Source organism: Tripterygium wilfordii, chromosome 18 (genome assembly GCF_013401445.1).
Source record: "Tripterygium wilfordii isolate XIE 37 chromosome 18, ASM1340144v1, whole genome shotgun sequence".
Lineage (NCBI taxonomy): Eukaryota > Viridiplantae > Streptophyta > Magnoliopsida > Celastrales > Celastraceae > Tripterygium > Tripterygium wilfordii.
Window position 1 is genome coordinate 384,272 of NC_052249.1, and position 24,063 is coordinate 408,334.

A 24,063-nucleotide genomic window follows, 5' to 3' on the forward strand; every position below is an offset into this window, starting at 1 on the left:
GTCTCGTGGACTTTAAGATCCACTTCCGGGTTTTTACCCGCATGGGTTTCAGTCTAATCTTACCTGTCGTTGGCGTGGTGTGAACTGTTTTGGTGGCTTAAAATTTACACATACTTAGCTGTGTGAAGGATACAAGATCCGTGTATAGTGATTTGCATTGCATGCCATGTAGATGGGCCATACATATCCCACAAACTAGGCCCACTAATGGCCTTGTTGTGAGGACCCAGCCCAATAGGGAGTTCTTATTCATTTGATCTTTTTTACATGACTGGATATGTTAAAAAAGTCGAGCTCAATTTCAGGTGATCAACAGCTTGCATGGGCAAGCTCAATGTGGAAATGAAGCAAAAGAGACTATTGGTTACATGGAGAGATTGAAAGAAGATAATGGATTACCAAATTTACAGCTGAGTTTGTGCAACAATGGAAGCAAGATGGATCCTCTTCATAATCATGAAGCCTCCAATGAGATTAGTACAGCTCTCTCTTTCTTTACAGACTGTTATCTATAGTTAGAGAAAAACTTATGGAGATGAAGAATTGGGGAATTCCAACAGTCAAACTGCAACAATAAGGCCGCGTTTGGGCTCAGTACTTTGGATCTGACCATGTCAAATTGAGCATTGGAGTGAGATCTTGCAAGTACTTTGTCTTGTGGGCCATTGGGTGGGCTGAACTGGGCTCGATGTCAACGATAAAAATCATGGGCCAACATCACTGGGCTTGCCAACCACAACATGGGCCTTTCCTTACTAGGGTGAGCTAAAATTGTAGGACCAAAGTAAATTCTCTGAATTGAAGTAAACGTTATTTAATTACTATGTCTTGAAGGACAATTGATTCATCCCAAACTAACTCGGATAGGTTAATGTTGATTTTGTGCTTCAATTTTCTGAATTTAAGTTTTTCTAAAATGATGTCCATAAGTTTATTTTATGACATGAAAATCCACAATTATTATTTTTTAGGTATGCACTGAGTAAATCCACGAACATACATAATAGTTTGTAAATTATGCGTATAAACCAAGTACATGGTAATTTCATGCCCGGGCTTTTATTTGTGTTTTGATTGTGTTGAAATCCTCTACGTACAAACTATAATATCAAGAAGCCAATCGTAAAATACAATGTATACTTTTTTTTAAAAAAAAAAATACATAAATGGAACATATACATATATATATATATCTCCACCAACAACGAATACAGCCAAAAGCGCAAACTAGACCTTCATCCACCACCTCCACCGCCCCCTCCGCAGCCCCCACCACCACCTCCACATCCACCTCCACCACCACCATCTCCACCACCTCCATCTCCGCCATCTCCACCACCTCCATCTCCGCCATCACCGCAGCAGCCACCACAGCAGTCCACGCCTCCGCCTCCATCAGATTTTCTCTTGCGACGTCGTTTGGGATCTTTATTATCATCACCACAAGCGAATATGACCATAGAAATAACTGAGAGCGACACAAGAATCATGCCAAGCATGAACATTAACCCCCCAAAGTTGTTCACCATTAGACCTCCTGAATGGCCACCAGAAACCACCAACACTCGCGCCATCGATTATGAATTTCTTGAATACGTTTTGTGCCACGATTTGAAGACTATAAATAATCCCAGTGTTTGAATAATTCATAATTTGAGAACCTTCTTGGTTTGTACCCACAATTGTACTTTTCCAAAGTTCAGATTTAAATATGCCCAGGAAATTGGTTGGAAGTTATGTGTACATTATTGTTATCAATTCATTTTTGACATTTTCTTTTCCTTTTGGACATCAAATGTGATCATAAGCATGCCAAACTCGAATCATAAAGTTTGTGTGTATAAAAATTTTTCACTTGACAATATGTTAAGTTGGGACAAAACTCAATGCATGACAATGAGAGTATTGTTCTTGGAATCCAACTCAGTATTTTTCAAGTCTATACGGCCAATGTATTTGTACCAAGTTTTGGAGCAATACCAGCCCACAGGTATAGAAAGCGGGCCCTACCTTTCTATGCAAATGAGCGGGGAGAGTATGCGTTGTCGTTCATATATACAATTAGGCGTTGACTGTTGACATTTTCTTCACAAGATAGACAGACTTAGCGCATGATAAGTCATTAATATAGAGTTGGTCAGAAGGGTGATCATTTATCTGCAGGACATTAATAAATAAAGCAGTCTCTCTGAAAACTCCGTTTACTTCAAGGATATTCTTGGTTTGTGCAGTCTTAGTTGACCTCATCATCCCCGTCAAGTTTTCCGGCACCGGTACGGGTGTTCACACCAAGTTTGACATATTCTCATGACCCTATCGTTTTCAATTCACAACCCGCATCTCCTTCATCTCAAAACTACACTTATATGGAGATTCTAACAGTTGATATCCTAATTATCCCAATAGCTAAATTACATGCACAAGATTTCATGTGTGTCATGTGAGACATATAAAACGTACAAATTCAGTTGAATCCTCTACGTTCAACTCCTCAACCGGAATAAATGGAATACGCAGGGTATATTTGCAGACAAAAAATAAAAACTTTTCAATGTGAGGCCAACTTTCCAAGTGATTCACTTTGCAAATACAGCACACCATGTCCAAAAAGAAGAAAGCAAAAGGAAAATCACAATTACATAGCCATTGCTTTACATCAAACTGGCCCTCAAATATCTTTCCCAAGACATCTCACATCAATATCAACTAGCCGTTGCTTTACTCAGAGAAGATTCAATCACTATTTATACAGATATATGTATGAAAGTTCATGTACATGGCTCAGATAAACATCCTTCTATAATAAAGCTCTTGGTTTCCTTTATTCCCTTTCCAGAAAATAACCATATATGAACAAACTTGCTCAAAGATTTACAAGTAAACAGCTGATTGTAACATTTTAATATAAAAACGAATTGGCATGTCAATTTACAGCTACTTGGTGGTTGTATAGTTGATTACAGCAACTGAAAAATGAGCACCTTGGCAGATAGAAATGCAGAACGCTTTCGATCCATCAAGGCATTGGATAGTCCAGCAAAACGCTCAAGATGAAGAATTTAAGGCTTCTAAGCTTCTGGTATAGGCGCAAGTATTTCCTGATACAGTAATGATTGGAAGTTCAGCAAGTACAAAGTAATCACAAATAGTAGATATATGTAAGCAATGAAGAAGAAAATTATAAAAATTACCTCAGAATGTCGCAATTGCCCGAGCTGTGCATTGTTAGTTCTAACAATCATTTCCCACTTGGGATCCCGAGTGGGTGTCTTGGAAGCCTGAGTTTTAGAGTGAAAATTCATACCAAGAAAGGACCGTGATTGTGAAGATGAATTCCTTGAGGAAACACTAGGCAGAGTACGCTTTAGCCATGACTCTGATGGAGGTAAAGGTGGAGGAAGAGGAAGATGAGAGTGGCTGTCATGAGAACTTTCTTGTTTACTTGATTTAACTGCAAGTTGACCTTCTAGATCAATCTTCCCGTCATCTGTTGACATAATATAGTCACGGTTGATAACTTGATTACTTTCTGAATCAATCTTTCCTTCTTCAGTCATTTTTGCACTTGTGAACGTCGTAGAATCCTGCATAAGATCCTGCTTAGGAACATCCATGTGCACCTCAGGAAAGGATCTATCTGAAGAAGATTGGAAACAGGAATCAACAGACTCCAAACTTGCAGGCCGTGGCGTTGCCTTTCCACCCACCACATTCAGTTTTTCAATATCTTTAAAGAAAGAATTCTCATCGTTCTCCCCGCTTTTGACTGGCATTGGTATCTGAACATCATAAACCTGGTAATCAATGATCCCTTTCATATCTGAAGAATTTGAACTTGAACCTGGAGATTTTACTTTATGTATAGAATCTACATATAGAGTTTTCTCAATTAAAGGACTAGCTGAATCCGATTCCCATTTAGAACTTTCACAGGCCAACAATTCTCGAAAATTGCGTGCAGCTTTAGAGGATCGATCAGAACTGCTCATTCCAGAATCCTTAGAATCTTCAGAAATTGCAAGAGAGCCTTTGTTGTCATGGTGGCAATATTCAGGAAATTCGTTAGGGCAAGGTGATCCACCATTGCCTTGCAAGAAGTTGTCCATAGATGACCTGTTCAGCTTCTGAGAATCACTTCCATATCTGATCTGGCCTAATTTTTCCTTCAGCTCAATTGTAGTTGAGCAGTGCTCAAAACCAGAACCCTTACCATGCTGTAGAAAATGGCAAATAATTAAATGCCAGTACTAAGACTGGAGTACTCAAAAGATAGAGATGACAAAATGAATTGATAAAATCAAAGAAGATTATTGGAAAAGAAAGAAAAGAGATGCTGGTACCTCACTCCTACTTTCAGTACAAGAAATGGCATATGAAGATTTAGCATGTACTCTGCGGACAGAAGATACAGGTCCATGGGTGTGCTTTTTCAGCCCGGGTACAGGGTTCAACTGCAAGCAAAACCGAGGAAGTAACCCACAAACCTTAAAGGATGAACTTCCAGGTCCATTATAATCCTCATCCTCATCTTCACTTTCTTCCACTCCATTTCTTTGCATGTAATGTGGCATGTTATTTGGCCTAGTCTGATTCACTGGACGCCGATTTTCCACACTTACTAACTTCTTTACCTGCCTTGGTTGTTGCTCTCGAGCAACAAGTTGCTTCCTAAAGGTATACTGAGGCGATTCTGAAGCCATTGCCTTTGCTGCAGGCAAGAATCGACCCATCATTAGATCCCTAGTCTGAAAGTCTGTTGAGGAAATCCCATGGGGTTTCGTATCTGGACCATCCAATCCACTCACACCACTTATACTACAGTTTAAGAAAAATGATTCAGTCCGAGAAAGAGAATCAAGCGCATCAACATAGGCCTCATCACCATCCTCCGAACTAGAACTCCTTGTCTCCTCCATTTCATCCTTTGAACTCCCATAGTTAGCAACACTCTCATCCAAATGCGACTCGTTTCCAGAACTGGATATGGTAGTGTTCCTATGGGATTGAGTAACTGTTTTACCATCAGAAACTCTATCAGAACTTTGCTTTCTAGCATCAAAAGTCCTCCCCGGAGGAAGCTTTGGGGCTAGGGGAGGCCGCTGAGGAGCATGAGCTTGCAAATTACTTTCATTCTTGGGATTTCCTGGGGTTTTCTCCCATAAGAAAGGAACAGTTCCTGGGTTCCTTATTGGACCCGATTTCAACTCTGATCTGTAGGCAGGAAGAGACGGTATTTTAGGCCGTGATTTGTCGGTTTTCCTTTTGTTGTCAGCTTCAGAGGAGGCCACTGTTGATGTGAACCGCCTTACTGACAAAAATGGCTGATTAAAATCCAATTGCTTCTCTTCCATCGGATTCTTAAGTAAAATGTATTTGTCTGGAAAAGACCACCATTGAATCAAACCACATTTTGAAGCAAAAAATATTCATGCACAGTTAAACATGTATCAAATCTAAATAAAAATTCCTTTCCGAAGTAATGCATCGGTTGAAGCGCCAAGTAATGAAAGTAAACAAACTTGATTCAGAAACCAATAATTTGGCTTGCTTGATTCAAAATCTCATCTATTGAAATTTCAGATAATAAGAGTAATTTCCCTAGTTTTCTCTGTAAATAGAGAGAATAAAAGAGGCAGTTTGTTCTTCAACTGATTCCAGAAGCTCCAGCGGAACAGAGCTCAATAAGGAAAAAAAAACACAGTTCTAGGTTGTCCAGCAAGGCCAAAGTCAACATTTTCATTGATCAAGAAAAATTAAATATTATCGAAACCCAAAAACCCCCATCTTTTACCAATACCCACCAAAGAAAGCAAGTAAATAACAGATTAACCAACAAAATTCTTAAATAAAAGAATCTCAAGAAATCTTCAGAGACTTGAATGGCTGTATGGTTTCTTTATTTAGAGTAAAATGCGTTTTTTCGCAAGAAAGAAGCCCGAGTTCTTGCATCAAAAGCGGCAAAAACACAGATGACAGAACAGACATGGATCTCATTCCATTATCTCTACACGAAGAAAAACAACGATACCCATACCCAGTAGAGTAAGAGAGAAGATGAGAGAGTACCGGAGAGATATGGCCGATCCAAAAACCAATTCAACGCGTTCTTGCAGAAGTCGAGTCGATTAATTAAAGCTGTCTGTCAAATTAGGCGCACAGAAGGTGAGAGAATCAATGCCAAAACATATACTAAAAGCTCAAGAGAGAATAAAGAAGAGAGAGAAAGACAGAGTAGCAAGAGCAAGTGAAGGATAAACCGATAAACTAATTTGTACGCTTGTAGTTGAATCAGAGCTTACCCGCCTTTAATGGAAAATCTATAAATAATTTTTTTTAAAAGAATAAACTTTTGTTTGCAGTGCCATGCGTTGTTGCAACAGTTAAACTATACTCTTTGCCCTTAAAGTTTTAACTCTTTTTAGTTTTTTTCTTGAAGTTTAAAGTTTTTTCGTTCTTATCCTTAATGTTTAAAAAACCATCTCATTCCTCCCCCTTTCAACACTAAGATAGAAGGAAAATGAATGGGACAATCGAAGAATCCATTTTGAGAGGGTGACATTACACATGTAGTTTAAGAAATTTAAGAAAAGTCATGTCAAAATGGACTCTCTGATTGCCACCAATGCATTTTCTGTCAATCAAATTGTCAGAAAATGATGATCAGAACATAGATAAGTTGGCTTTTGAAATATGAAGGATATAAACTAAAATTTTAAATTTTCAAGACAAAAATGAGAAAAATATAAAATTTCAAAAGCATAAAGTATATTTTTGCCTTTTTTTAGTCGATGAATGAATGATAAAGGCCAAAAATTTTATGAGTCACTTGTTGGTTGGATCATGTGATGACATCTATAAAGAAAAGTATTTTTGGTCCTTTGAGGTCATAATCATTGGAATATGAAAGCTGTTGGAATTTTTTTTTTCTTTTATTTGCAATCATTGATGATATAATATTGAAATTATAGACAGGTTTCCTTCGGCATATTGGGATTTCTAATAATGAAAACCAATCTAGAAATAGATCTTAATCATAAGTATTTACATTTTTCCGGATAAAGTATTTACATAAATTATGATTTTTTAACTGAGAAACGGAGACGATACAATATAATTTTATCATTTGAACATTCAATGTAGGCCTAAATTAGGGTCATTAGGCCCGTGGACATATAAATTTCCTATCTGACGATATGATAAGTTTGGGCAAAATTCAATACGTGATTATAAATATATTATTCTCAATATGAATCTAATTAAGAAATTCCTGAGTCCATAATGTTTGATTATATTCAAATATAAATATATACAAGGAACTCTAGAAATACATGTATTCAAACATAGAAAGTCAATCACACATTCAAGTTTAATTACATTTACATTAAATTACACAAAACAAAGCACGTTCCTTTCCACCCACCCATCTCTCTCCAATCTACATGCAGTACTTTGCAGTTCCTGTCAACTCGTATTTGTGTGTGTGTGGGTCGGTGCTTCCGAGATCTCTCCTTAAAGTCTTTCCAACGTTGATACGTGTCTGATTCGGGCATGAAACTTGCTGGAAGAAGAGAGATTAAGTACTCGGCAAAGTCACAGTTTGTCTGTTTGTGTATGAAAAATTGAAAAGCAAACCTCTCCAGCGGACATATGGGCCTATTGAAGGGTCAAGCCCATTTCATGTGGGCAGCTTATATATGTCAATTGTCAAGCCCAAATCTGTTGGACTACTTGTTCAGCCCATGAAAATGATAATAAAGGTTCAACTTGAACGGGCCCAGGTCCAGATGAGCTACAAGCCTTCACGCATGGTTCATTTGGTTGGTAGAGCTGCTTGATCCAAGTTCAACCACACATGCACGCACATATATTTTGTAATCAAATTGGAATTATCTCCAATTTTGACTACTCTTTTTTTTTTTTTTTTTTTTGGGTCTGATACTTGGCCTCCTTCAATATGCAGCGATTCTTTTGGCAACTATTCTCATAACCGGCCCACTGGACTCCAACCTTTCAATTTAATTTCAAGAGTCTTATGATTACAGTGCTTTTATCATAACTATCTCAAATGTTGAGATTCATGCACACGATTTTAGACATGTGGGACTTATGATTTAACATAGATTATTATGGATGCGTAGTTTAGCCTCTAGGTATTGTCCGCTCCGGGATGTGATGCCGTTGGAGTCATCTTTAATACAATTGTTCGTTTGTGGTAAGAGATGTACACATTCTCTATAATTACTAAAGATGTTATGGATTATAGCAGTGGGAAGGGGGAAAATAAGAATATTTTTCAAGATAAAATGTGATGGGAGGGTAAGAAAATCCGTACCACACGAAAGCTGAAACTGGATGCTAAAATATACATCCACAATTATATATATAAATATGGGTATTTGGGATACCTAAAATTATGACAAAATGTACTTTTCGTCCCTCAATTATGGGGGCAAGTTTCATTTTCATCCCTAAGTTTTTTTCCTCCCATTTTTGTCCCTCAACTATTAGAAAGTACGATTTTCGTCTTTTAAGTGGGATTGACGTCTGAAAATGCTTTTGTGGCATGTCGAAGAAATATGATATGACGAACAATAGAATGTCACGTTAGATTTTTCTGTCATCAGATTTATTCGAGGGACAAACAAGGTACTTTTTCATAGTTGGGATGAAATAGGGAGAAAAAAAGGATAAGGGATGAAAATGAAACCCGATCAATAGTTAAGAGATGAAAATTACCTTTGTGCCCTAAAATTATAGGAGGGAAAAAAAAGGGTAGATGGGTTGTTTCACGCGGACGAGGGTGTGGTTTGGAATGTGGACCCTAATTGCCAGCTGGCTGTCGGAGAGAGGTCCCCAGGTCCCTCAAAACCCCCGTGCCGCACGTGACTCTCCCCCGCTTAAATATCTATAAAAAACTATCCTTCTCTTTCTTTTTTCTTGCTAGCTTTCATCTTCCTTTAATCACAATTCATTAATTCCGATCCAAAAATTGAATCCATCTCCCTCTCTTCGCTTTCGGTACTATTTATACGGTTTTTATTTCCTTTTCTAAATTTTTTATGTCGGATTTCCGTTTTCTCTCTCTTCATTCACTCTTTCGGACCTCGTCTCTTTCGCTCGCATATATTGATTTTGATTACTTCAATGGTACCTGTTTTGAGATTCAAATGCTGTTGAATTGAAGGACTTTGTGCACTTTCGAATATTTGGATCTGCTGGTGGCGAGCCCTCTGATTTTTGTCTCGTCGCGATTCTATCCTTGATTCGAATTTTAGGTGATTTTTCGGTTGTTTGTTTTGCTTCCCTGTTTGTTCGACTGTTGTTGGATTGGATCATTAGTATTTCATATGCGGATTGGTTTGGCGTTGGATCTCTAGGTTAATTTTGATTAATTAGTGAAGGCTAACTGCCGAATTTTCAAGTTCAATGGCTGTTTTGTGAGTGTGAGTTAGGAATGTTTACTCAGAAGATTTGAAGCTTCCAACGTTTTGGGTTTCGTACCTGAACACTGGAATTCGATCCAAATTTGCTTTCCCTGGATTTTACTGATTTGAATGCAACTGAATTGCCTGGATAAGTGATAAGATAAACGTTACAAGATATTGTAATGTCGTGTTTAGTGAATCATACTTTGTTGCAAGTATTTTAGGAGACACTTTCAGAAATCCGAGTTTAGGTGCTCAACAATCTCAGTTAGAGTAAGTTGCGCAAGGAGAAAATCGTTTACCATTTTGTGCTGTGCATTTTCTCTGTTGAAAATGCCTACCCTACGGAATCACTAGTTAACTTGGCTCTGATTCATTTACTGGCTGCTTCTGACAAATTTAAGTTTTTAGAAGAGAAAGTGCGGAAGATCTAACGGACCTTTGGAAGTGACAGTGTATATATTTATTGAAGTTTCATTTAAGCCTGTATAACCAACAAATACCTAGTTTGTGCGCCACAATTAGTGCATCAGCGGTTTTGAAGCTAAAAACATTATATCATATCAATGTTCGTATGTTGACAATCAGAAGTTAATTAATTACATTGCCTTTATCGAGGACCCAGAGGAAGAGGAGCTGAAAAACCTGGAGAAAACTGTTATGCTTCATTTAGTTCCTCTCTCAACTTATACAGTTATTGTTTCCTCAACATCATCTCTTTCACTAAACATTATAGAATAGGCAGTAAAATGAGATTTTGGCAAAATTTCGTCAACTTAATTGTGTATGATCGTCAAATTTAAGAGCAGACGTCCAGTGTATCTACTCTTCATATTGCTTATTTATTGAACTTCCTTATGTATTTAGTTTTCTGCATTGTTGCTTCTCTTTGGAAGGAATCTTGTGCTTCCATAATGGTCTGTCTCTGGTATTGGTAAATGAAATTTAACCTCTGATTTTGGTAATTGTAGGTTAGTTAGATGACCTCCAGCCTAAAGAAGTTGAGCCAAAAGCAGTTGGGTGTACAAATTTTTTTATTGTCTACGAACTACTTAGGCGCTGAAAATGATGTTTATGGGTTAAGAAGTAGTGGAAAATGGTTTTAGATTTGAAATATTTGACATGGAGGGGAGTCAGAGGACAAGAGATGATGCAGGCCCCGCCGAGCAAGGTCATTCTAATTCTACATGGTGGCCTTCAGATTTTATGGAGAAATTTGGGTCTGTTTCATTGGGTTCTCGAGAAGAAAGTTTGAGTAATAGAGAATCACCTAGAAATTCTGAGGAAGATGGGAGTTCATCACGAGCAGCATCACAAATACTATGGAGCACAGGAACCCTTTCTGAGCCTATTCCCAATGGTTTCTATTCTGTCATTCCGGTAAGATTTGTGTATATTGTTGTTGTAATTGATGGCTCGCTGCCATATTGATGTAATCTAATCTTTGCTGTATTTGTAGCACTCCGAGGGTTATATGACTGATTCCTTCCCCATTTGTAATTTTGCCTTCTAACTTGTTGGCTGGTGCTGTTTGGTTGGTCTTCCACTTAGAAAGCAATGGTTTCCTCTTGTTATGATTTGATTGACTGTTTTTGTGATTCTGGACAGGATAAAAGGCTGAAGGAACATTTTGATAGTATTCCTACTTTAGATGAGCTTTATGCTTTGGGAGAAGGTTTCAAGGCTGATATCATTCTTGTAGATGCCAAACGGGATAAAAAGCTATCTATGCTTAAGCAACTGATTGTGACACTGGTGAAAGGATTGAACTCCAATCCTGCTGCAGTGATAAAAAAGATTGCTGGATTGGTGAGAATCCTTGTATGACATTTTCCTTGTTATTTATCTCTAGTTTATCTTCCACTAATTGCAGTTACTTTATTGACATTGGTGATGCGACTCCTATAAAATCCTTTCCTTTTTGCCTTGTATGACATTTTCTTTGTTCTTTATCTCTAGTTTATCTTTGCGGTTACTTGATTGACATTAGTGATGTGACTCCTAGAAAATCCTTCCTGCATGGGTATGGATATAGGTAATGGGCTTCTTTGTACATAGTGTACATTCCATACTTATCTATGGAAGTAGGCTGACAAAACTTTTGATTCAATACTTTCAAGGCTGGGTTTCTATCTCATACAGCATATCTACATGCCATCTAATGGGGTCGGTTTCCTTGTGTGCTATTATTGTATTAGTGGTAGGTTTTTCTGGACATCTAATGGGTTGGATTTATAATATCTCCTTATTTTTTTCCCAACAAAATATCTCTTTTTCTGGACATTGATTCTTGCTTCTCCCAAATCAGGTGTCTGACTTTTATAAACGGCCAAATCCAGAAAGTCCAGCAAAAGCTGCACTAGAGGAAACCTCCCACGTCTTTGAGAATCAGGCTGTCCATTTACTAGGCCAAATAAGGCACGGATCAAGCCGTTCTCGAGCGATCTTGTTTAAAGTTTTGGCTGATACTGTAGGGCTTGAAAGTAGGCTCATGGTGGTAGGCTTCTTCACTTGGCAGCTTAAAAATATTATACGTTATGTTTTCTTTTCCTATGGTTGGCAACATTAGCTGGATCAAAAGAAGATTGTTCAATGTACTATCGTTGCTTCTCATCATGTATTTTATTTGACTAGCTTTGCCATTTTCTTTCTGCCTCAGGGTTTGCCAAGTGACGGAAATGTTGAGTGTCTGGACTCATATACACATATGTCTGTGATTGTTGTACTGAATTCTGTGGAATTGCTGGTTGATCTTATGAAGTTTCCTGGTCAGTTGCGACCTGGAACAACCAAATCAATCTTTATGACGCATGTTTCAGCTGCAGGGGAGAGCGATTCTGCAGAAAACGACTCTTGTGACTCACCATTGGAGCCAAACAGTCCTCTGTACGGATTCTCTGAGAGATTGGATCCTGAAAGGTTAGCTAATGGTGTTTGAATCATGTTCAAAGTTCAAACTGCTTGCATCGCTGACTTTTTAATCTTGTTTTACTTTTACATGATGTCTGTAGGTAAGATATGTCTGGCCCCTTTTGGTGTTATGGACTTCAGTTATTTAATTAATTTCCTTTTCCTTTCCTTCTCTTTTCGCCACAGTGTGGAGAAAGATGAAACTCGACAGTTCCGTAGGAAGCTGGAAGCTTCTTCAAATGTATCAGGCCTTTCACTGCGAAATATGATGTTGAGATCGAACTCGTCTATCGACAGGAAATTAAGGTAACACTAATCTTCATAAACTTTTGGTTATGGCGCCTTTGGGAGGAAGTTATTTCTTTTCATGAACTCGTGACTAGTTTTCGTTTTCTTTGACTAGTCTATCACATAGTGAACCAAATATTGTGAATACATTCTGGCGACGTAGCAGAAGAAAAGTCATTGCAGAACAACGGACTGCTAGTTCGAGGTTGCTCTTAATCCTTACTTTTGGTTTTGGATCAACCTGTTTGCGGAAATTACATAACATTATGTTGCAAGTTCAAGTTTTCCTATTATTGATGGGAAATTCTAAATCTTTGTCTCATTGTTCAATGTTCATGTTATGTTTCAAGTTACTACAATTTCTAATCGCCAATGACGACTTTTTTTTCAAAGAAAGTTCTCTGTCCCTCACCCAGAAGAAAGAAAGTTCTCAACGGCTTTTTTTATTTTATATTAATGCGATTTTTTTTAGATTCTTATCATTATTGCTTTCGCTTTTTCTGCAGCCCAGAGCATCCTTCATTTCGAGCACGTGCTCGGTCCATGCTTAGTGGGGATGGGAATTCACTGAGAGATTATGGCGAAGATGTAGCTACATCAAGGTTTTACCACTTTAACCTTGCTACTGTCTGATTGCACGTTATCGCAATGAGGGTTTACTTTCTTTCAACATATTAATACTGGCAACGATCTTCTTTATTTGGTTCATTAAATGGTTTTGATGATTCTAACTTGGATTTCATGGATAAATGTTGGTTCTAGTTGTTTTGATGACAGACTGGTTTGACGTGCCATCACACAATATGATCAGATGATCTTCTAAATCTCTTTAATCTTCCTAGTAGGTGATAGGATACTTGTAGAGTTGCAGTTACTCCAACCCTCTGATATATTACCTACGCTACTCTATCTTGATCAGGGGATTCCTGCTGTGTCAATGGAGCTATGTGGAATGATCTCCTCAATCTATGTGCCTCCCACACTGAGGCTACTCTTGTGATATAATTTCTGTTTAAATAGATCACAGGAATTGGCATTCTGACTTTAATAAGTTACGTGCCCTTTTTGACATCTAAATATTCTTACATAAAATGAAATTTTGGAAGCTCCTGAGTTCTACTTTGTGAAACGATGCCGCTGAGTATTTGATTTTGAAACCACCTCCAACTATGGTCTAGTAGTAAAAGTGAACATTCTTAACAAGTTATGAATATATTCTGCCTATAGTAGCTAGAAACCGTATGCAGTATGTAATCAAAGGAGCTCCTGCTTTTTTTCAATTATGGAGAATTGAATTGAGCTCAAGTTGATTTTAACTAAATTTCAGCTAATTTACCATATATCTTACCCATGTGCTATATTTTCTTCCCTTGAGATTTTAGATGTTGTCTTTCATCTTGCAATTGTGTGCTGAGTCTAATGTGCTGGACTTTGATAGCGCTAATAATCTAATCTTTATTGTTGTAGGATGCTGTTTTATTGTTGTTGTGCATATATTCATGGGTGTTCTCATGTCAGTTGCATTGGTTGTAGGTGGCTCTATGACGTATGGATTTTGAACGACTGTGCTGTTTGTTCTAGTGTTGATTGCTGATGGTTTTATGTAGCTTTCTTTAATCTAGTAGTTGTTTGTCCCTTCAAAAAGATTAAAAAAAAATCCTTTCGAAAATTGTGGTTTGTCAATGAAATATTTTCTAAGAAAAATATCTACAGTTTTTTGTTTGTTTGTGTAGCCTTTAATTTTCATTGTAGTTGCAGGTCAGATGGTGCATCAATATCCGATGCTCGTAGAATAAGAAGAAGAAGCATAAGCATTACACCAGAGATTGGTGATGATATCGTAAGGTTGAATCTTGTTTCATTTTGTATTGTAATGGCAGTTCATTATTGTTTAATGCTTGACTAATGTAGTAATGTTACATTTTTTTGCAAATCTTGTCTGTTAGAACTTAGAATATGTATAAATGATGTGAAATGTATTAACCCGATAAGTTAACTTATTGGGTTGAATGGCAAAGTAACTAATCTTAATATGGTATCGGAGCCGGAGGTCTTGGGTTCAAACCTTAGCTTCCGCAATTTTAACCCCTATTTTTTGTTGCCTCAAGTGTGGGTCTTGGTGTGTGTTTGTTGTTGCCCCAAGTGAGGGCCTTGTTTGAGAGTAGCCCGTGTTGGACCTCATTTGTTGTGCTGCATGTGTTCAGCCGTCAGATTACCCACATGTGAGGGGGAGTTTTAGAATATGTATAAATGATGTGAAATGTCTCAATCCAAGTAGTTTACTTATTTTGTTAAATGACAAACAGGCAACGCAACTAATCTTAACATTGTCATTTAAGCTACAGTTCTTTTCCTTGAGTAATTATATTTTAGAGAATGATTTTTGGAGAAAAATGTCGACGATGGAAATAACTTCATTGGCGTGAAAAATGCTGTCAAACTGGTGTGAAAAATTTTAGCTACGAAAATAACCCATACTGAGTAAACACCAGATTGCTTGCAAACATGCTTGACACGTGGAACCTCTCTAATTTGACCTAACAATGCTGAGAATGTTGAACCTTGTTATCCACACCGTTTCTTGTGATTATTTTGTCCCATGAATTTGTGAGATAATAGCTTTAATCTTACTTTTAATGAATTAAGGGACCGAATAGACATATGTGTGTATTTCTTGTTTATTTTGTCTTTTTCTTCTTCATTTGTTTCTTTGTATTTTTTTGCTATTTTTGGAGGGAGAAAGGGAGAGGGAGGAGAAAATTTGAGCATTTTGGACTTCAGGGATTTAGATTTGTTTGGGTTTTGGGCCTGAAAACTGCGTACAAAACTCTTATATATGCAATTTGGAATCCACAACCTGTCGTCCCTCTTTTGGGAAGATTCAAGACTTAATGACTACTTGATCTTGATTTCTCTTGTAGCTCCGGGCTGTAGTTCATGATGGATCAATTGGCCTTCATTCTGACATTTACTCTTTTGTACCACTAGACTGAATTATAACTTGTTTGAATTGTGGACTGATGGCTTCCCTAAGCTTGTCCTATCTAGATCTTGAAAAAAACCAGTGCGGCTTAGATTTGAGTACTTATCATTTGTGCTCTGGCCTTGTAGTGCTTGTACTATCCTGGCCATAAATATGCTAATCCTATTTGCAATGAGTATTTTTGGCAGAACCGCTTATTGAAGTGTGTTTGGATCTGATAAATTTTGGACTTGGGTGCAGATTATTGTTCCTGTGCTCACAATAATTCAGAGTATTATCAACTCTTGCAGGGCTGTGCGGGCAATGAATGAAACTATGAAGCAAAACTTTCTTTTGAGGGAACAGGGAGAGAATAGTTCTTTCAATCAATCTTCAAATGACGGGAATAGTAGTTCAGATCTTCACAAAAGCGTATGCTTCTTCTCTTATGGATTTGGCACTGTTTTTACTTGATTATTTTCTGGTCTGGATATACAATTGATTCATTGATCATGTTTGGGCAAATACTTTGTATTTGCATTGATGCATGTCTTTTCTAGTGTATTTGACATATTTCAAGGGAGCAGCTGTGACTCAATATTGGAATATAAACGAAAGGATGTATTTCGATTTTCTTGTGACTGGTTTTCGAATATGAATGCATTGATGGCCAAGGTAGGCAGCTTATGTTCTTGGCTTGCCTGATCTGGTGGATATAGTTTCCTCTACAGTACAGTGGATGAAGTGATGAACAACTTTCCACAAATACGTAGCTATCCCTTTTTATGGAATGAAATGAAGCTTGGATTTGAATGTAAATACAGAATTGCAGCTTTTTTGCAACCTGAGTATGCCAAAATCAAAATCCAAAATTGTCAAAAGAGTTTGAAACGACCACTGTGTGTTGTGATTTTATAAGTCTGGGGCTTCCGAATGCCAGTGTCCCCTCGTAGAATAGTTTAACTCTTCATCTGTGAAGTTTAAATATTCAAGAGAATCAAGACCAATGAGAGTTGGGTTTGGATATTGAAACTCCTCAGGACACCAATGCCCAACTGTGACTTTTTTTTTTCCAAAGAGACACTGATAGGTTTTTGATACATTCCAAGCCCAGAAGCTCTTCTACAAAGCCTGCCAGCCTCTGCCCGAGTTAGAAGAGTCATATCTCTTCTCCAAAACCCAGGCTTAGATATTAGATTACACGGATCCCTTCACGCCCCAGATAGAAGCGTTGAGTGACATGAAACTACCTCAATACTATTTTTTATGTTTCCGCATATTTGGATCGCAAGATTTTACTCTTTTGAAGTTGAAACTCATTGCTACTCAAAAGACACGGTTTGCTGTGAGTGCTGTTTGCTTTTAAGCAGAAACTTTTCTAATGATATAAATCATGAATGTTTCTGTTATGCATGTAAAGGTGAAAAGGCTCATGGAAAAAAGCCATTTGCAGCTTTGCAGTCCTTTTGAAACACAAACCGTGTGTCAAATAATAGCTTAACTAATCATTACAATGAATTTTCATTCAAGAAAATCACTTCAAAGCAAAACTGACTTCCATAGATGTAGAGCCGGTGAAGTGGCATTCAAAATCAATATCTGTTTGATACTTATATGGGGTATCCAGAAACATTGAACGTGTTTGTGAAGTTAAAATAGTTTTTGATAATTTTAAGGATTGGCAGATCTGTCTTTTTGAGTATTTGTAAGTGTTGATATTTGATGTGTAGTTTAATAAGTACTCTCTGCATTTAGAATCTGTGCAGTCCTGTGATTTCACCCCCTTGGTTCCATTTTTCCTTTTACTGTTACAAAAGAAAATATATTTGATAACACTGAACTTTGGTCCAGATCTAAAAAAAAGTCCTTTTGTACAAATCCAGCTTCCTAGCATTAGTTGTGATTATTAATTTTTTCTGTATTAATTCAGGTATCGAATTTCCATCTCGATGATCATGATGAAATATCTGGCGGAAGATCTGCTTCATATAGTCATTCTAAGGACCAAATGAACTCCCAAAAAGTAGTCTCTTTGCCCTCATCTCCACATGAATATAGGAGTCAAACTCTTGAGCTTGAGCGAACTGGTCCTTCAGACTACGCAGGAAACAATGAGTTGGTCTCAACATGGAATAAAATTCTTGAGTCTCCTATGTTCCATAATCAGCCCTTGTTACCATTCAAAGAGTGGAATATTGAATTCTCTGAATTAACTGTTGGGACTCGTGTTGGGATTGGTAAGCACCTTGTTATGATTCACTGTATGATTGTGGCCATCAAAATACTTTCAGCTTTCTTTTATATCCTTCTACTGAAGGTATAAGCAGCATGTTTCTTGTTTCACAGAAATTGTGTTTTCCACATTCTTGTTGATTGAATAGCCTTCCTTCTATTTGCAACTTACATAGATGTGGTCATGGATCCCTATTTCAAAATTCTTGTCAGGAGTTTTGTTTCCTATATGCTTCTTCTTTAGAGAGCTCTTTTGTTTCTTTCTTTGCTGAGTAGTAGTAAGCTATATTTCTTATTACTGCAAAAGAACGAAAGTGAGCAATAGTAACAAGTTTGAAATTGAATGTTCCTCCTCCATTCTGATTGTTGGTTCACTTCCTGTTTCACTGTTATCAGCTGTTGTATTGCACCCCTATATATATTTTCATCAATGAGTAAATTCGACCTCTAAACTTCTTGCTGCCCTGAGAAACCTGTTTCTGATCATGATTGGGTTGCATGTTCAAGGATAATGTCTTACTCTGGTGTCAGTTTTGATTCAGAATATGGGGATTCACAGCATTAGCTGTACAGAAGAATATGGTGTTTTTGTAGACATTCGGCTTTGTCAAAATGACGCCTATAGAAATATCTGTTGTTTTTGGATTAATTTGTTTTCCCCACTGACATTTGTTCAATGATAACTTCTAAGAACCCTGGAAGAATGCCCAACCTCTAACTTTGAAGAATATGAAGTTTTGACATCGTATTTAATGGATGAGCAACATTTGATACTTATCCAGAATTTCAAGTACCACATATTATACATCCTTCTTCTGTATGTCACTTCAGCTTACAAATGATGTAATTTCTGCTTTATCGACTTCGCAAAGCAGTGGACATTCCTTTTGTTTTAATGATATTTTTTCTGATATATTTTATCTTCAAATTGGCAGTTTCAAGTTTGTTTGTTTTATCATTCATTCTCTTGTGCTTAAAATTCATGAAATATGAGTACCATTTGTTGCCTTTCTTTTATTTCTTATGTTTAGATAGGTCTTTTAAGTTAAGGTCCATACTTATTTCAAGCCTTTTAAACCTTTTTGTGTTGAGATCTATCAAATACTTTTTGCATTTAGGGTTCTTTGGAGAAGTTTTCCGTGGTATTTGGAATGGAACAGAGGTCGCGATTAAAGTCTTCCTTGAGCAAGATCTGACTGCTGAAAACATGGAAGATTTCTGCAATGAGATATCCATTCTTAGGTATCTTATTGTTTATTTGATCGTCTTCTTAGCTTTATGTTCTTATATCATTTTCATGATTTAGTCAGCTCTATGTTCTTCCGTCATTTTCCTGACTTAGTTTACATTGTGTTTGTATGGCTATGTGTTCCATCAAGCCGTCTTCGACATCCTAATGGTACTCCCCTTCACCTGCTACCTCCCACTTAATTTTTTTTTTTGTAATATTTTACATGTCTAATATTGATGCTGGGTAGAGAAGTATTGTGTCAAACCATTGTCTTTATTTGTGCTTCTCTAGTTCTCTCGTTAATTATTTAGCACTTGGGACTCAGTTTGACTGGGATTGTTAGGCAGTGAGCCATACCAGCCAAACCTTGAGGCTAGCCCACACATAATTTCATATCCTTACATACATATATTTTTATGTTTGAAAGACCCGAGATTGGGGCCTTGAGCATGCATTATAGCACTTTGAGATTTGCTGGTTTAGCCTCATTGCATATCTGAACCGAATGTCAACCTTTGTCCATTATTCAACAAGTTGAGCTGGAGTCATGCAAGTGACTCTGATTTGGCTAGTTTTGAATGATACTTCTAATGGTCAATGAAATATTGCTTCACATTGGATTGCAGTAAGATTTGCTTGTGATACCCTCTCAAGAGCTAGTGGAACGAGTTTTTTTGTTCATTGAGGTTTGTTTTTGGGGATTATTTATGGAAAATATGAAAGTAAATATCTAGTGTAACGTGTTACCAAAAAGCGGAATATAAACTGATGGTATGGCTATCAAATCATTTGAATTTCTTGGCCGAGTACATTGAGCATTATTGGTTCTTGCAGTTATCTTGTTTTTGGGTGCATGCATAAAGCCTCCACACTTGTCAATGGTTACTGAGTACATGGAAATGGGATCATTGTATTATTTGCTTCATTTGAGTGGTCAGAAGAAGAAGCTTAGTTGGCGGAGGAGACTAAAGATGCTGCGTGATATATGCAGGTGTGTTTGATCTCTTACCTCGAGGATCATTGTTTAGGCTTGCTTTATAGTTCATATGTTCAAATGAATGGCCTTCTCGGGTAACTGAGATATACTCATATACCCCTGAATTCTAGTTCAGAAAGCCCCCCTTGTTGCCTGAAAAAGGTCCACAGCCACAGGCAAAGCAAAGCTAGATAAAGGTGGTTTGATATTATTGGTAAGGTGCTAAAGATGAAAAAAGATATTTGAACATAGAGTAAACCATTTTTTTTTTGTACATATTGTTAGCACAGAGCATGTACCTATCCATCATAATGTTGGTTCCAGTGCATCTCCATAATTTCATTGGAAACGACTACTATCTAACCATCTAATAAGTGGTGGAACGAAAGGGACTTTGGTTATACCTTTTTTGTCCTGTGAGAAATGAGCAAGATTATCAATTGGTTACAGGATAATAGTGAAAGGCATATTGGTCTGAAGGTTAGAGATTGATGATATGTATACTTGACTACACTCGAATGCTGGTCTTTATATTCACTTGCCAGTAATTGTTTACACATCGTCACTTTTAATATCCTTGTAAGAAGATTTCAAACTGTATGCTTATTGGAAGATATTTTGCTGGTGAGAAAGGGGGTTGATGTGCATGCATCGGATGAAGGTAGTCCATCGTGACCTGAAAAGTGCAAACTGTCTTGTGAACAAGCATTGGACTGTGAAGATCTGCGATTTTGGGCTCTCCAGGATAATGACAGAGACACCCATTAAAGACTCCTCGTCTGCAGGAACTCCGGAGTGGATGGCTCCAGAACTTATTCGCAATGAACCCTTCAATGAGAAGTGTGATATTTTTAGCCTTGGGGTGATCATTTGGGAGCTCTGCACTTTGAATAGACCATGGGACGGTGTACCAAAAGAGAGGGTACGCTGACTGCATCCCTCTTTCTCCACTCTTTTTGCTGTGTCAATACTGAATGGTCCTAGAGCTCAGTACATTTTCTCCTATCCTGGATGACATTTGACATGCTCGCATTTCAGGTGGTTTATGCTGTTGCTAACGAGGGATCCCGTCTGGAGATTCCTGAAGGTCCCATAGGCAGGCTAATTTCAGGTATATGAACTTTCAAAGATCTCTATTGTGCCTGTGTATATCAGGCCAGAAATAACATGTTGTAATGCTTTAATTGCAGACTGCTGGGCAGAATCGCATGAACGGCCAAGCTGCAAGGAGGTACTCTCCCGCTTGCTCGACTGCGAGTATTCTCTTTGCTAACATTCTGTTTCTTGTATATAGACAAAAAAAAAAAAAATGGTAGAGGCGTCTGCAATGTATTCTCGGCTTGTTATGTTGTAACCAGTCTACGAATTTTGTTTTCTTGCAACTGTATAAACACAGAATGGTTCAAATTCCAGTTTTTGATAAAACTATTCCAGTTTTGTGCAATGAAAAAGAAACGTTGTGTAATTCTTGTCAATGGGAAGGAAAACATTTCTATTCCTTTCCTCAACGGAATTTGCATATATAGGTGGTCTTAACACTGGAAAACTCAGATATACATAGTTTACTACTTTCAGTCGGGGATTCGACGACCATTCAACGCATCCTCAAACCTACTACAGGAGTCTACCCTCACCTCTGTACTGTCATTCTCCGGTGCCGGGTAGTAATCTTCCCTTAACTGAAATTCTCTCAGATAAGGAATGTTAAGAAAGAAACCCAGAAAGTGTTCTTGTGCAGTCCCATGGATGATCAGCTTCCTCAGTGTAACGCATTGGCCAAGCAGTCCAGCACCTGGAAGCCAGATACTACTCTGATTGACATCCCGATCTTGCGGTGGCCGGTAATCAAACTCATTGAGTCTCACTCTATGAATCTCATTTAAGAAAAACCTCTCCCAGAGGCTTAGATCCATTTGCCCTGATGGTGCAGTCAAAGCATAACCTATGGTATCACTGCAATCCAGCTGCAACTTAGACAGCCGAGGATAACAAGCCAGGCAGCTCAATCCGAATTCTAGCTCTGAGGGCTTGTACTTTATCCGGCTATCTCCCTCGACCTTTATCCGAATCTCTTCCAAATTAGGACAGTCCTCAAGGCCAATCATCGGTAATGGATTCAAAAGCTCACCAACACCAATCCAGAGAGAAAGGTACCTTAGACTCCTCCAGGGCTTCCGCAAATACCCGTTCTCATAGCTTTGTGAATAGGAACAATCCGCACCCCAAGAGTACTTGCATTTCTTCCTCCTGTTTGTGTCCTCAGGATCAACAATTGCTTCGTTGAGATCAAAAATTGGTAAGATTTCCTCTTCCTCGCAACTCTCTTTGAATCCATCCCACACACAATCAACATGTAGACGCTGAATCCGATCACAAATAGGCTCCAAAGAGTGCAAAGTGGACACAGCATTGAGATTCTTACAACAAGAAATCTTGACCTCGACCAAGGTTTGGCGAAGCAAAGTAGACATTGTCCTCATCCCCTTAGCCGTAATTCGCTTGCATCCCTCAACTTCAAACTTCACCAGCCTATGACACCCCCTGGCGATCTCTATGAGTCTCATATCATCCAAATCGGCCGAGTTCTTTATCGACAGTGACTCTAGCTCTGAACACAGAGCCACTCCATCAAGCTGTGACTCCACTGCATTGCAGACGCTGTGAAATTGGCTCAATTTAAGCACTCTCAATTTCAAACATTTCGAGCTAAGCACCTCCAAGGCCAAGGCACTGCCCCTCACATTATTGCAAACATCCAGAACCAATTCTTCAAGCAAAGGTAGACCTGTGAAGAACTCGTGCAACCCCAATTCACTGATCCTGGCATCTACTGAGCTAAAACCTTCATCCTCAGGATCGCCCCTCACAGTCGCCAACGACTTTGTATCTGCGAGATGCAGAAGCGACAATTTGGGACAGTTTGTGGCTATGGCTAGCAAGGTCTCATCTCCAACATCGGATCCAACGTATCTTGGATCAAACATACATACAATCAGGAACTTCTTCAGATTCGGACAAGCCGAAGTAATTTCACGTATTTCATGAGACTTGAACCCTTCGTTAAACGACACCGTTAGTAGATCTAAGTGCTGCAGAAACGCCGATGTCCGGCGATGACCCTGTATTGCCTGCGGTAGACCTTCGGTGTGGTAATAGAAATGCGATAAATCGAGAGAGGTCAGCTTCGGACATTGTTCGAATACAGGGGCAAAATCGGCACGGGGAGGCGCATGTGACCGTTGATGCCACCGTATGAGCTTCAAGTGGCTCAATCCTGGCCACTGAGGGAGGAGAATCTGTAGAGTGGAAGGCGATCTGGCGTAGACTGTCAGTTTAGTCACAAGGGGAAACGCCATACCTAGGAGTTGCGCGAAGAGGAGCCCATCGGGCGATAACGCTAGAAACTCATTTCCCCACGGAGACAGCAGTGAGAGGTCAAGATTCGTCACGGCATCGAAGCACATCGGTACCATCAAGAGGTTCCGCACGTTTCCCCGGAGCGTGAGAGAGGTGCGCGTGCTCCGCTCCAGTACAAAGAACTTCCGGCACACCAAGGCCAGCGAATTTCGGCTTCGGGGATCGGATACCGCGGCGAAGATGTTGGATAAAATTACATCGGGGAGATCAAACACCGACGTGGTCGTAGCGGTTACGGTCATTTTCCTTTTGCCGGTCTCCGATGGATCTTCCAGGTTCGTTTGTTTCTTACCCGACCTTTTTATTTCTCACTCTTTTGAGTCTGAAAGCTTCTATGAGAATCTCGAGAGAAATTAAGGCACCGTTGATGGGACTGTTACTCTGTTATGGGTACCCACGTGACCACACGATGGAGCGAGTGTGTGGTTTTGTCTTCACGCACGTGATTGGCGCGCGTGAAGGTAGATTATATGCAGGGTGGAGAGGGTAGATTTGTCCTTTGACTGGATTTGTGGATTGTCATCACTCATCACAAATCCCTCTACTTTATCCAATCTTCCCATAATAGGGGGAAAAAAAACCCCGAATAAAGCTAATATAAAAATTATGATTAGGGTGGCAA

At 38.5% G+C, this 24,063-nt stretch overlaps 3 protein-coding genes across 7 annotated transcripts; 1 reads left to right on the plus strand and 2 right to left on the minus strand.

Moving 5' to 3' along the window:
- Positions 1-2,619: 2,619 nt before the first annotated feature.
- LOC119983928 lies at positions 2,620-6,309 on the minus strand. The gene is made up of 4 exons (XM_038827663.1): positions 6,067-6,309; positions 4,341-5,377; positions 3,192-4,214; positions 2,620-3,098 (listed from the first exon to the last, which is right to left on the minus strand). The coding sequence occupies exons 2-4, from the start codon at positions 5,349-5,351 to the stop codon at positions 3,069-3,071; spliced, it is 2,064 nt and encodes a 687-aa protein (XP_038683591.1). The 5' UTR covers positions 5,352-5,377; positions 6,067-6,309; the 3' UTR covers positions 2,620-3,068.
- A 2,627-nt stretch (positions 6,310-8,936) lies between these two features.
- Positions 8,937-21,489, plus strand: LOC119983339 (serine/threonine-protein kinase EDR1-like). Of its 5 annotated transcripts, none has more exons than XM_038827007.1 (17): positions 8,937-9,275; positions 10,397-10,805; positions 11,034-11,246; positions 11,734-11,922; positions 12,085-12,344; positions 12,522-12,641; positions 12,739-12,828; positions 13,130-13,225; positions 14,376-14,468; positions 15,897-16,017; positions 17,516-17,822; positions 18,936-19,059; positions 19,197-19,216; positions 19,883-20,039; positions 20,658-20,946; positions 21,063-21,135; positions 21,215-21,489. In XM_038827007.1, exons 2-17 carry the CDS (start codon positions 10,548-10,550, stop codon positions 21,295-21,297), a joined length of 2,493 nt encoding a protein of 830 aa, XP_038682935.1. In that variant the 5' UTR covers positions 8,937-9,275; positions 10,397-10,547; the 3' UTR covers positions 21,298-21,489. The 5 variants fall into 5 exon arrangements, with proteins under 5 accessions (XP_038682935.1, XP_038682937.1, XP_038682938.1 ...); XM_038827009.1 differs by having other exon boundaries at positions 14,382-14,468; positions 21,215-21,342; XM_038827010.1 differs by having other exon boundaries at positions 11,034-11,234; positions 21,215-21,342.
- LOC119983340 (F-box/LRR-repeat MAX2 homolog A) lies at positions 21,490-23,922 on the minus strand. Its single transcript, XM_038827013.1, has one exon. It carries the CDS (start codon positions 23,681-23,683, stop codon positions 21,596-21,598), a length of 2,088 nt encoding a protein of 695 aa, XP_038682941.1. The 5' UTR covers positions 23,684-23,922; the 3' UTR covers positions 21,490-21,595.
- Positions 23,923-24,063: the final 141 nt, after the last annotated feature.